Here is a 13,911-nt window from a genome sequence, read left to right as displayed (position 1 = left end):
TGAATACGCCAAGGGCTGAAGAGCGCTGTCTACAGCCTCCTGATGAGTGTATGGATTAATAAATATGTAATGCAGTGAACAGGATGTCTGGTTTCATCACACTTTTAAGGCACAATATGGGTGCACAATTATAACAGCCAGAGAATCCCTCTAAGGATGCTAACTCTCACAATGGCCAGGTAGATACATTATTACTATTATTTTGAGTTTTATATAGCGCTACCTAGAATCGAAGGTATCAGAAGTGGCACAGATAAGGATGACGAACACTGTTGCTTAAGTAATTGAGAAACAAAAAAAAATAGAAAAAGTAAATGTTTTTGTTTACACGTCTGTTAAATTGTTTACGTCTGTTTATATTTTCCGACACGTGCTTTCATTACATCTTTTTATTGACAATAGTTTTTCACTTGTAAATATACAGCATGATGTACATGCAAGGCAAATTGAAAATGCTAGAAGTAAACTCTACATGAAATATAAACTTTAAGATTACAGTTGATAGTTAAAAAAAATCCTGGCTGGTTTCTCTTGTAACATAAATACACAAGTTAATTAGAGGCAGTTTTTGTTTATGTGTTTTTGCTAGCGTTGTTCATATCGTTGTCGGTCTCATTATCGTGTTTATCATTATCCTGCTCATCATCATCATCATCATCTTTCCCTGCAAAATCCAATTCGTCGATATCTCGCTCCTCTTCATCTTTTGAGACGGACTCAATTGCGGAGTCTTTTGGTCCTTTCTCAACCCTGCAAAAACAACATGGGCTTAAGTAAGCAGAAGGCACGTATCTAATGAGTAAGTACACAAAACGTTAATTCACCAGAGAAACTATAACTCTAGAACACAATTTATTTTGCATCAACAAAGAAATATTTTGAAAATGTTGTTACATTAATTTTGCCAGGTGAAAAAAAAGTCCGAATAAGAACCTGAAGTATATGATATTAACCCATATGTTGCACGTGAAGAGGCAGTACACAGGCGATGTACCAGTTTCTCAGAAATTTATAAAATTGGTGACAAAAAGTGTCAATTTATCGCTTGTATTTCCAACTTGTCATTTTTTAACAAACTTGTCTTCGGATAAAATGCTGCTTTGGAATAAAGACATCTCACTGTGGTGCAGTCACTCGACCTGAAAATATCTATACCAGAATTTGAACCTGAATGGATCGAGATTCATTTATTATATATATAAACCCCCTCTGTATCACTGTTAAAGAAAATCACAGCAATCAAAAGAATGTTAAAAGTCATTGATGTCAACAGAGCCAGATCACAATACTCCATCTTCAGCATCAATCATATGAGGTGTGTAAAAAGTGGGCACACAAATAGCACATAAATTACATGACATGGTAGAAAGGAATTACGAGCGATAAATTACTTTAGTGCATGACAGAAGATAATGGAAGAAAAGAAAAAAAGAAAGAAATCAGACGATTTCACGCTTCTCTCGATACAGCAGATACCGAAGATGAAGCAGTTCAGACTGCCCACACAGAATGATTGACAGTGAATAGAGTACCGCTGCTAGAGGTTGAGATTTTGGAGACTTCCGTATCAGAAGAGGAAGTCAGGGAGGATCTACGAAGACAAAAAAAAAAAGCTCTGAGCCTGACAGGTATACAGGCAGATTGGAGATTTTATAAAACTTTTAATGATATCTAACCTACGTCACCGCCCACCGAAGTTGGAGTGGTCTAGCAATCTATGGGTGAAACCGACATTACAGTAGTTTTAAAGCCTGGTAAAGGTCCTCAGCGGTGTTCTTCGACCAGATCAATTGCTTTTTTCAACATTGTTTTTAACCTGCATACAAAAATACAAGCGACTAGACTGGATTCATCGTCTGGACCAATTACGGTTTGTCAATATTAGTGTTACTTGACACCAAGAAGGCTTTCAAGTGGGAGGACCGGTCCTTTTTGACTCTGGTCTTGAAAAGTCTTGGCTTAGGACACAAATTCCTGTCAATGATCAGGGTCAATTACATGATACCAATGGGGACAATTGTTTTTAATGGGTCACTCACAATACCTGCTCTTGTTACCTAGGCGAACAAGCCAGGGATGCCCACTGTCCCTGTTACTTTTTGGTCTTCGCATTGAACTGATTCCATCCCATACAGGATACTCTGGAAACTCTTAAAGCACACAAATTGGAGCAGACACACACAAATTGGCCATCTTTCTAGATGCTATCATCCTTGCACTAAGCGGCTCAGATAGATCTCTGGCAGAAATAGTGAAGGAGCTCAATAAATTCAAAAACGTACCAAGGTATGAAATTAATGTGGGGAAATCAGAAATTTGGAATTTAACCCTTCCTAAGAAGGATGTGGAGCATTTTCAAAGTAAGCATCAGTTTAGTTCGGCTCTCACTCATGTTAAATACTTCTCGGTCAGTATTACAGCACAGGGGGTCCACATTTATAAGTAGAATTACTACTCCAATAAATACGGAGAAACCTTAGAAGATAGTTTTCTCTTTTTATTTCGTGGATGTGGAGGATTAACTCTGTAAAGATGAACGTTCTCCCAGTAGTATTATATTTTTTCAGGAGTTACCAATTAGAAGAGACTGGAATATTTGAAGATCTTCAAGTGGTAAATCAGTTCTTGTAGGAGGGCTCCCAAAGCAGGGTACCTTTATGCTTACTGCTACACCGCCAACAGCAGGGAGGACTAGAGTAATAAGACTTCAAAATATATTATTATGTATCCCAACTGAGAATGGTTATAGAATGGTTCAAGACAGCAGCAGATAAAATATGCATCCATATGGATAAAGAAGTCATGAGAACTCCCTGGGATGTTATCTGACTGCAGAGGGAACTGCAGCCATCAAATGATTCTCTTAGTACCTACTGAACACAACGTTGTCTATTTAGAGCAAACTAGCGACTAAACACCAACTTACCTCCTTTCGATCCCCAAACAGCTCAATACATGTGACTAGACTTCTCACAACCCAACAGCTGGGTCACTTTGACAAATCACATTCAGGAGGCTGTTGACTCATTCAGTAGGGTAACAATACCCCTCCCAGCCCCTGTGGTGCAGGGGGGCCTGACCTCCAGAGGTCCCCCTCCAGCACTGTGAGCAGGCCCTGGCCTGAGAGCTCCTTACTGGATCTGGACCGTGGGGGGTCACCTCCATGTACTTTGCAGGGGATCTCTCTCAAGTTTTGTTACGCCACTGGACTCATTAATCATTGCTTGTAAGCTGGGTGACAGCAAATCCACATATGTGCCTTAACCATGTACAGATATATTTTATTAATCAGTTGTGATTATGTTTTTGTATTTGTTGGAAGCTCACTGAACCCTTAGAATTATTGTACACTTACACGAATTTTAAACAAACTACCATCTTGTTATCCTGTGTTATAAAATGCACATTTTAACTTCATCATTCTAGTAAGCATAGGCTTGTTCTCAAGTTAGCACATTGAAGCGAGGATTGCAGAAATCAGTAGTCAGCCTTTTGCCGGCAAAACGTTTGTATCAGCTTCTCTTGGTCTTCTTGTATTCTTGCTAGGCAAAGAGCCCAGGCCCATCTTTGTGCCTATCTGCAGGTTTCTGTTTGTCATATGTCCTGGCTTCTTTACTCTTAGATTGAGAAAAAGTGTATACATTTAGAACCAGAATGTATCAATGTTATCATTGCATTGTTTCAGCTGACCAGGGGGTGAAACTCTTGACCATTGATTAGGCATTGTGCCTTTACTTCTTCTTGATGCTTGCATGCTGTTTTGCATTAAACATGTGTTAAACTTCTATGCGCTATCCTGAGTGTCTGTTTTCTTTTACAGAACCTCTTTTACAATGGAAACCACAGTTTGATTACATGTCCGGGGGGCTTGCATGCCATTAGCATTAGGTAAGATGGGGGTGATATGAGACTCTGAAATGTGAATACAGATCTTCAGCTGATTGGAGAAATAATCATAGTTGTGGACTGAGCTACACACTGTAGTTCGATCAATAATGACCTATGTTTTTGACTGTACCTTTGTTGGATGTTCTTTTATTTGTTGGATGGAGAGGCACCTATCCTTTTTAAAAGGTGTGGCCCATCATGAAAGTGACCATTTTATTTAAGAACTTCGTTTGTATAACAAAAATGTAATTAAAATACGATTTTATTAAAAAAAAAAAAACCTCTAAATTGGACCCAGCTTATATACTATTACCTGCTGAATGAAGAGAGTGCATTACTAAAAATCTGTTTTGTTATTTGGCAGGTGGATGCCGGTAATCTCAAAAAAGGATTAACAGAAAAAGTCCACTATTTGATATCAAACATGTGATTCGCTTTGCCTCTTTTTTCCTTTCCCACTTTTCCTTTTCCTAATCTGTAAGACAAACAATGTAACACAAGCAGTAGAATTTCTTTTTTGTAATTTTTTTACAGTGGGTTGGGGTTCATTGGCATAACATTTTTCCCATGAGGACGCTGCTTACCCGCAAGATTTGTGCTCCAATATACGTAACTTATGAAAGGAAACAACCTGCTTGTAATGTATCAAGGTATTAGGCAAAGATACTAAGGAAAAGTAACTTTTGTAAATTATTGATTTTCTTTAGTTTTTGGATTACAGATATTGTTGACAAGAAATCATAATAATAATAATTCATCCTGGTAAGTGGAGTGATAAAAAGCTAATGAGCAGAGGAATGCAGGTCGTCATAACAAAGATGCCCTTTCTAGAAAATCTATGTTAGTGGTAAAAAATAAGATGTGACAACTTCAGCATTGGTAATTCTTTAGAACGTGGGCTGTTCATAAGAGAGATTGAGGGAGTGGGGACAAATAAAGCAGAGAACAGCAGACAGAAATGGCTCAAAGTTTTTTCAGATTCAACAGTATGGGTCCAGTCCTTTTTCTACATGATTGCGATCAGCCTGTTTCTAGGCCTTTGCAATTTTGTTACGTACCAGAAATGAGGCATAGGTGAATAAAACGATTTGTCCAGAAACATACAATTTTCGTAACGTGGCGGTTCAAGGAGGAGAAGCATGAGCTGGATCCTTTCTTGGTGAGTTAGGGCCCCTGTGAGCATCTGTCCTGCACTCTTGCATGCTGAGGGTGCATCAAGGAAGTAGAATGTTTACAAGGTTGGAGCTGATATTTGTTAGCTGCTGAGACAGCAATGCTCTGCAGCTAATTGAGAGTCCAATAAAGTGCCTCTTTATCTTGCTACTGTTTCTTCACACTCGATAAGGGTGACAAGTTGACCCACAAGCAGTGGACACATCGTGCCCTGGCTAGAACTCTGTGGTGTGAAACAGTTCACCTGTACTGCATTAGAGGATATCACACTAAGACAACTACTAGCTAGTTCACCTGCAACATTGTTTTCAACTCCTGTCCACAGGTAAGTAAAGCTTCACAAACCCCTCTGCAGTTTGGCTCCAAGCAGACCTTATTTAACAGCTGCGTCGCCCTGCCTGACATTTGAATTGGACATGGTTATAATTTCACGATCAGCCAACAGGCAAGCCTGATTTGTATTGTTTCCTGGGCAAAACGCGTTGAAAATGAGATGCATTGTAGACTTCATACTTCTGGCATTGCCAAGATGTTGCTTACTAATAGAACCAACCCGTTGAATATTTAGTCTTCATAATTATAGCAATGTCCATTAGGCCTGGGCGAAGCACTACGCTACGCTCGCGGAGTTTGCGAAGTTTGCGCAACTTTGCACTACGCGAGCTGCACGTAGCACAGTGCGAACATGTGTAGTGCAGCGTAGCGTAGTGCAGCGCTCATTTTTTGCTTGTTCGCGGTCCTGAACGTCATGTTCGCGACCGCGAGCAAGCAAAATTACATCCCGGCGAGATTCTCAACGCAGGGAGGTAAGGTTTCTCATTGTGAGTGGTTGTGCATGCTCGCGACCGCTCTCAATGAGAAACTACCAGTTCGCGTTGAGAAAGCTGCAGCTCGAGTAATTATCTACTCGAGCAGCCGAAAACTACAGCTCGCACTGTGCAAGATGCCGTTTTCAATGATTGCACAGTGCCGGATGCTTGTCCACACTGTGCAATCATTGAAAACGCATCTTGCACAGTGTGAACATTCTACTACGCAGCTCGCGTAGTGCTACGTGAAGTTCGCGTAGTGCGAAGTGCACTTCGCGTAGCTTCGCGTAGCGCTACTACGCGAACTACGCCCACCCTTAATGTCCATGCCACCTAGGCAATGTGTGGTATGTAACTCAAGGAAGAGGATCGACTGCTCTCTTCTGTTCGCTCAGTACTATGGTCTCCCAGTCGTACAGTCAGCAAACTCAACACTATACATCTCCTCTCACTCAGAAGAGAAATAGCCAGTTAGAAGAAAGTAAAGAGGGAGAAAATATTGAAAGAACCATTATCTAAGATTCTTCCGATGGAAGTCTGGCCCATCTTTGAATCAACACTCATGTCTAAATCCAAATAGGGCTGCTGCAAAAGGCTTGAGCGGATCTTCACGTAGTCAATTTGTTAGTTTCTTTACGAGCATTTCAAAAGTTTGCTGCCTTAACATTAAAGTCTTACATATTGCATCATAGATATAACACACAAAGGGTGATTTGTCAAGTGGTAACAATATATGAGGACTATACTTTCTATCCAAATATACAATGTTTGAGGACAGTGGTTAACAAATGGATAACAAAGAATTACTCATGCCTTAATTCCTGCCTGTTAGACCTAAAATCATTGGTGTGGTATTCCCCCAAACGTTTTGCCTTCTCAATAATCATGTTTCAGTGTATTTGTTTTTGTTGGCATTAGGGCTCTGTGCACTTTACTGCTACTAACCAGTGCTAAAATGCTTGTATTATCGCCTTCAAACAAGGTAAAATCGGCTTGCACCGAATTGCCACATTTAATTTACACCGAATTGCCACATTTAATTTACTTGCAAGTAAATGGCAGTACATGTATCCAGAGCCAGTAAATTAAATGCTACTAATGGTCCCGCAACACTCATTGTGTTCCCACTATAGTAGCCTTTTAAAACATTTCTCAAGCCTGCCACACAGCCTGTTGTGCAGTTTTAAACTGCCATTTCGACCTGACAAAATAAACCTTTTGCCAAGCCTAAACCTCCGTTTTCAATATTCATAAACCACCCCTAAGGTAGGCCCCTAAAGGTATAGTTTCACATATCCCGGTAGTCAAAACTCCTAAAGCCATTGTTGTAATGCTTATCTCTCCCTTTGTTTCTTCATTGCATTTAATAAGTGATAACGCTTGTTTGGGAGTAGAAAGAAATATGGTGTTCACACTCAAATTAATTGTAATTTTAAATCCTCTTTAATAGTAGAAGCAGATTTTAAGTCACAATTCTGAAAATGCCACTTTTAGAATATTGCCATTTTCTTGTCCTAACCATTTGGGCCTTCTGCCGGTATCCTGGGTCGCATGAATGTGATTGGCTCTGCTGTTGGGGTTTGTGATTTCCTTCCAGAAAATGACACAAAGGGGACTGGGTTTGGCAGGATGGGCATTCTAACTGGATGCCTGAGGGCAGAGCTGTTCATTGCTCCATTTACCTTTCAAAGGGCTTGCCTCCAGAACACACAAAGGAAGCGGACACTATTCTTTTGTCACCCCAGACTTCTTAGAGCCTTGACAGGGGAAGGGAAGAACCTTCAAGAATCAGATGAATCCCCCCTCTTCTAAGGCTGGCATCAGGTACAAATATTGGTCCTCCAGAGACACTCTTCAGTACACTCCTGGACCTATGGGCATTACAGAAGAAGGACTGACCCCCCCAGAGTACTACCCTGGTGATACCAGATGACTGCCCCTTGCTCTCTGAGAAGTAAGACTTGACCTGCTCCCTTCATCCCAGGCTAACATGAATGACTACAAGGGCAGTCGGCTGACCTCCTGTTTGAGCTAGAGAAACAGAAGAAGCTCCATAGGCCTCTGGACCTGCCTAGACCTGTAACTGCACCTGCTCGAGTCCCGCTGGCCTCTACTAGAGTGAGTTCCTGATTCCCAAGAAGTGCCTTCCCAGGTCCCGAACCCTTGACTGGCATCAGCAAAGCTCATCCTGTGCAGAAAGGTGAAATCCTTAAGTTTTGTGTTCTTTGTGACCCTGAACAAGCCTGTATGCGGCGAAACGCTGCCACCCGCGATGATCGCCAAAGCAAAGCTCTGGTGAATATGACTCTATGCACTACATCCACCGGTAACGGCGACCGACCACGAGTGATGTGCACTTCAGGGTACAGCAATGAGAGCGGTGACTGCCAATGTGAATCTCCAGCAATGACTATGTGCGCTGCTAGACTGGCTCTTCGTGGTTCAGGGAAGGTAGCCCGCACTGCCTGGCCTCCTCCACTGCGAATGGAACTCTTCACACTAAACATTGAGAAGGTTACCTTTTCATTGGGACTAACCTGGTCCCTGTATTCTGCATGTGCACCATTATGGTTGATCTGATCTTGTGTCTTTTCCCCAGTCTAACCCGACCAGAGGACTGCAAGTGGTGCTTAGTGCTTTTAGGTGCTATACCGGTCTAAAGCCTTAAAATCGCATATCTACGGTTCTACTGATTGGATTTTTGTCATTCTGATATCATTTTATATATTACAATTTACTCTATTTTTCTAAATTGTGTTGTGTTTTCACTTTGTTACTGTTTGTGTGCTGCATAAATACTTTACACTTAGCCTCTAGGTTGAATCTAACTGCTTTGTGCGAAGCCATCACTGAAGGTATTCATGCTATTGAAGGTATCTTTTGGATTAAGTTTGCATAATCAGTTGTGTGGATTAATAATAATGAAGAATATAAACTCATCAAATAGTGTTTCACAGCCTTGTGTTAATATGTTTTGTGAACCTAAAAAAGAATCAGACATTGATTTATTTATAGAAAATGGAACACAATTTAATAAAGACTTTTCTGTATCACTGTGAATACCATATATGAATCCGCCACTGGAAAAGATTTACTTCACAAAGTCTCCCAGTTGAGGTAACTTTAATAAATGCTAATACCAACTACAAAAATCTTGGATCAGCTAAGTGCACTTTCTCTAAAAGGGTCTACATTATTTTATCTAGCAGAAAATTCAGTCGCTTCTTCAAAGCTTTTCAGAAACTGAGGTAAACCTGTTTTTATGATTATATGAGAAGTAATGAAGAGCATCTGTATATCAAACTGCCCCATTAGGATGGGTGGACATATAGCCTTTTTTTACTGCCTGCCAATGCTAGATAAACCATGGTAGTAAGGGGCAGTAAAAAAGTAAAAATTTCCCCCTCGCCATGGAAGATGGCTCCCATGGTAAGGGGGTCATTGCTTTTTTTTTTTTAAAAACACAAAATCCACTTTGAATTCCAGAGTTTGGATGCCAAAATGGATGTGGAGCATCCACCCAAACAAGATCTCCGAATCCCGGGACCCTTAAGTAGATGGACAGAAGCTGATCTAAGAAGCCTTCTTGGGCACCATCAAGGAGACTAATGATTCACCAGAAAAGAGGAGAGCCATTCAAGTGCTCTGCCCCGACACCGGCACTGAAAACTCTATGGATGAGGATTGAATGGTCCACAGTGTCGAAGGCAGCACTTAGATCGAGAAGAATGATGGCAGCAGATCCTCTCTAGTCCAAGAGTTTCCTTAACCCCTTCGATGCGGCCGCGATTCCCCTGCTGTGCTGTAAACAGCACGAACAGGGGCGGGCCGTGACGAACCCCAGCCGTCATGAGCACATGAGCACCGTAGTGCATGACGGCTGGGATTCGTCATCAGCACCAAAGGGGTTAATTCCTCGACCACCGCCAACATTGCACATTCAGTGCTGTGTTGTGGTCGGAACCACTTTTGAGAGGGATGGAGCACTGCCTGAGATACCGGGAAGGCTGAAGGATTCTTGTTGAAATAGGTCTATAACACATTTAGTTATCTTGGCTTAGAGTGATTATGCGGAAGTGAATGAATGTGGAATATTTAGGATTCAAAAGCAGATAATGGCCATAATAACTACTTACGAGAATTAATTGATTTATAAATAAGTAATTATTTGAAGTGTGTTTTGCATAATTTGTAGAGTTTATTTATTAGACATAAATTCTTTCTAAATCTACTGATGAAAGTTTTGCATAGCCACACATCGTTTGCTCTCACTATCATACAAATGAGAATAATCATTTTCACAGACTGCATACGTACAAACTTCAATCTTTCTGATTGCAGTAAAGCTCAATTTACTACATCTAAAATGCTAAAAGTACTTGTTTCTCCTGTATAATAATAGCGCCAATCTTAAATATTAAAGAGTCTTCCTTTTTTAGTACTTCTTCACAGGGATCTTCAGGAGGTACTCAATATTTGTCAGAGGGAAAACAATGAGTTTAACAAATTGGAAACTCAAGGAGGAAGGTATTCTGCAGTCAGTTGATGTAATAGTTTTGTTGTAATAACTAGGGAAAGCCAAAGATTCAAATTAACTGAGATTTGCAGTGAGATCGAATGATAGCCTTTCCTTAGGACTTCCGAAGGCCACACAGAAAGAACCTGTTGCCAGATGAGAATAGCAGTCTGTTCACAGTTTGTGTTTTAGATGTTTTCTTAGGATGGTTGAATTGTTGCTTCAAGGCCAGTGTGATGTCACAGCTATTCTGTCATCAGGATAGAAGATAACTTGTAGCAGTACTACCTATATTAACAAACTACCCCAGTCAACAGTGACCAGCAGTATATTCCCATTTGTTGAGTACATATCCATACGCTATATCATTGGTTAATTGGTTGTGCTTCTCTTTTAATGAAAATGCATGATTACAGATATTTCATTGCAACTGTTACCTTCAATTACTTCTCAAACATAATCCCTAGTTCCCAATGAATTCTTCAAATTCACTTTTCCCCTTTCACATCAAATGCAACAAAATGATGATTAGGGGAGACTTTGGTGGTTTAGCTACACCAGATTCCATAGATGCTACAGACATTCTCAATGAAAACTACAAGGACTACATCTCCCAAGGTGCTATAGGAACCTTACGGATGGCAGTAGAGCAGAAGGCGCACACCGGAGAACATTTCTGTGCTTCTTTTGTTTCAGTGTTACCACAATCAGTTCCTTGGATCCATTGCAAATGTAATCCTGTATGGTTTTGAAACATATCAACAGAATGCTACCAATACCTATACGAACTGTTCCAAAATGAGAACAGACTAGTCCAGTACTGAATAATAACTTGAATGGCTCAAAAGATTTGATAGTTCTAGGCGTGCACAAAAAAATCAACTTAATGGTTTCAAGATGTCATTTGAAAACTGTTGACCTCTCCCAATACATGTGCTATCAAAACCATTTAATACATGCTAATGTTTTCAGCAAAAGTGTACTGGACTTTGAAAGAAAATAATAGGTAATCTAGTGGAATATTGAATTAACTAATGTGAGCGTCCTTACTTTTCCAAACTGTAACGAAGTAAAGCCCCAAACCCTGCCCATCACACCCCTGGCCCCATTTCCCAGCCATCCACCAAACCTGCTGAGTTGGGTACGCCACCATGCTTGTAGGGAAATATTAGACTCCCACTCCCTAACCTTTTTGACTAAGCTACGCCCTGTGTGCTGGTATAACTAGCGGAACTGCCATAACCCTTACACCCTAAGCAGAGGCCTTTACTCCCTGTCAGCATGTCGATTCAACCAACAATCTTTCAGGAGGCTGAATAACAGAGGATGTTCACTAGGCATAAAAAGGACCTACATTCTGGAATACCCACAGCCTCAGCCTCATATCCAAACTCAATTATATGACATTCAAGAAACGTTTGAAAAACTACATTTTCAGACTTTCATTGCAGCAGAAAAAGTTCAGATCCGGTTAATCAGCAGTTCATCAGGACTCTCGCTCTCTGCCATATTATGGTGTTCCTCATATTTCTGCATCTCTGACAAGTGCTCTCAAGTAACGAAAATGGGGCATGTGAAGATTATGAAACTTCTTAATAAGGAAATAAAAAAAGGGCACACTTGTGCTGTCATAGTCAACAGTGCTTGAGTAATCCATATGAAGCTCATCTGTGCTCAATTCTTTTTTCCAAGGACAAGCCCGATCCATTAGGTAGGTCTGGTGGCTTCCTGGGACAAGCATGGATTACATGTCACAGCAACTCAGAAAAACCCCATTCATTTGTTATCCTGTGTGCAGCACATTACCAATCTGCACTGCTACTCTTCAAAGGATGGATCTTAGTAACCCAGGAGCACAGCTGGCTAACAGGGTATGTAACTTCTAAATCCTTCTATGATGCAATCATTCTTCAGTGAGTTATGAAATATTGATTATTTCAGCAAAGGGCGATGGGTGTGTTTCTTGTACTCATTCATTTTTCATTAGTCTGTCAGGCTGCATTGTGTCTTGCAAAGATCCTTTAAAACACAGCTAGTAGTGTGGTCTAATTGTATAGAAGGGATCAGAAGCAGGAAAAGGGGACCAAAAGGGGACCTAAACTAGGAATGTGCTCCTCTGATTAAAATCTGAATGAAATAATACAACCATGGACAAGTTCTCGGCAAACCGTTTTGGCATAAAGTACCCTTAGCATATCGACAAACATTTTCTCCTTGGTAAGGTTTGGATTTAAAGTAGATTGCAGGACTCATGGTTTGAAGATCATTCAACACTCTAGTAGATTGTGTCTGTCAGATTGGTGTATTTCAATGGCTCGACAGCTGCAGATTAGCATTCGGTCTTGTGGCTACCAGCCCCTTGGGCACATCTTTCATTCATTCATTCATTCAAAGTTTTATATAGCGCGAACAAGATCTTTGCAGATATCAGAGCGCTTTACAGAAACAAAGGCTAGGGTCAACAAGAGGGTGATTAAACAAACTATTGGAAGCAATATAATAGTCGGTAGTAAGTGAGTAGCAAAATAGGATAGCAATCATGTAAAAAATATAATACCAATAAACAATCAGGTAACCAATAGTACAAAAGCCGTGCAATGACTTTGATCCAGCAACAATAGAGTTCAGGTGAACTTAGCCATAAGGATGGCTTTTACCTCTTTCTTAAAAAATGCAGTGGAGGAGATGAGCCTGGTTTCAGGAGGGAGTGCATTCCAGATCCTGGGTGCCATTCCTGAGAAGGAGCATTTGTATGTTTTTTCCTTCCGGAATCTTCGAGGTTTCAGGAGGAGATTTTTTGTGCTTCTATTGGATCTCGAGCCTCCTGATATAGTCAGCTTTTGAGTGAAGTAGTTGGGTGACTTCTGGTGAACGGCCAGATGTGTCATACAGGCAATTTTCAGCTGTATTCTGGCTTCAAAAAGCAGCCAGTTCAGGGATTTTAAATCAGGGGATATATGCGAATGTTTTCTTGAGCCAGTGATAAGTCTCGTGGCAGCGTTCAAGGAGGCTCTTAGGGGTGCGGTTGTTGATAGGGGGAGTCTATGCGAGGGATGACTAGGGCTTGTACAGCAGTTTGGAAGTCCTTAGCTGGGAGGAAGGGTTTACGTTTTCTCAAAGTGTTGATTTGGAAATTAGCTCCTTTAGTTGCTTTGCTAATGTGCTGCTGCATGTTGAGATTGGCGTCAAGTGTGATGCCTAAGGATCTCGCGGAGTCCACGATGGTGGGTTGGACATTGAGTGCAGTTAGGTGATTGAGCCAGGTTTGGGTGGTGGCAATTTTCGCAGGAGGTGAGATCAGAAGGAACTCAGTTTTTAGAGCATTTAGTTGGAGGTGATTGTCGGCCAACCATGATTGGGTGTTTCTTAGTTTGGAGTTCAGAAGTTTGATGTCTTCCGGGGATTGTAGCTTGAGGTAAAGTTGAGTGTCATCGGCGTACATATGGAAGTGTACATTCGATGCTTGAAGCAAGGTGGTGAGTGGTTCCATGACGAGGTTGAACAATGTGGGGGATAGGGAAGATC

At 40.9% G+C, this 13,911-nt stretch overlaps 1 protein-coding gene across 1 annotated transcript in view; it reads right to left on the bottom strand.

Moving 5' to 3' along the window:
- Nucleotides 1–374: 374 nt before the first annotated feature.
- The window catches only part of C3_1H9orf85 (chromosome 3_1 C9orf85 homolog), a 365,977-nt gene continuing 352,440 nt past the window's right edge, over nt 375–13,911 (bottom strand). The window contains exon 4 of the mRNA XM_086961260.1: nt 375–750. Coding sequence (XP_086817386.1) covers nt 573–750 — 178 coding nt within the window. The 3' untranslated portion in view covers nt 375–572. The remainder of the gene's footprint in view (nt 751–13,911) is intronic.

This window comes from Lissotriton vulgaris, chromosome 3_1 (assembly GCF_964263255.1).
Source record: "Lissotriton vulgaris chromosome 3_1, aLisVul1.2, whole genome shotgun sequence".
NCBI lineage: Eukaryota > Metazoa > Chordata > Amphibia > Caudata > Salamandridae > Lissotriton > Lissotriton vulgaris.
This window is presented reverse-complemented; position numbering and strand designations above follow the sequence as displayed.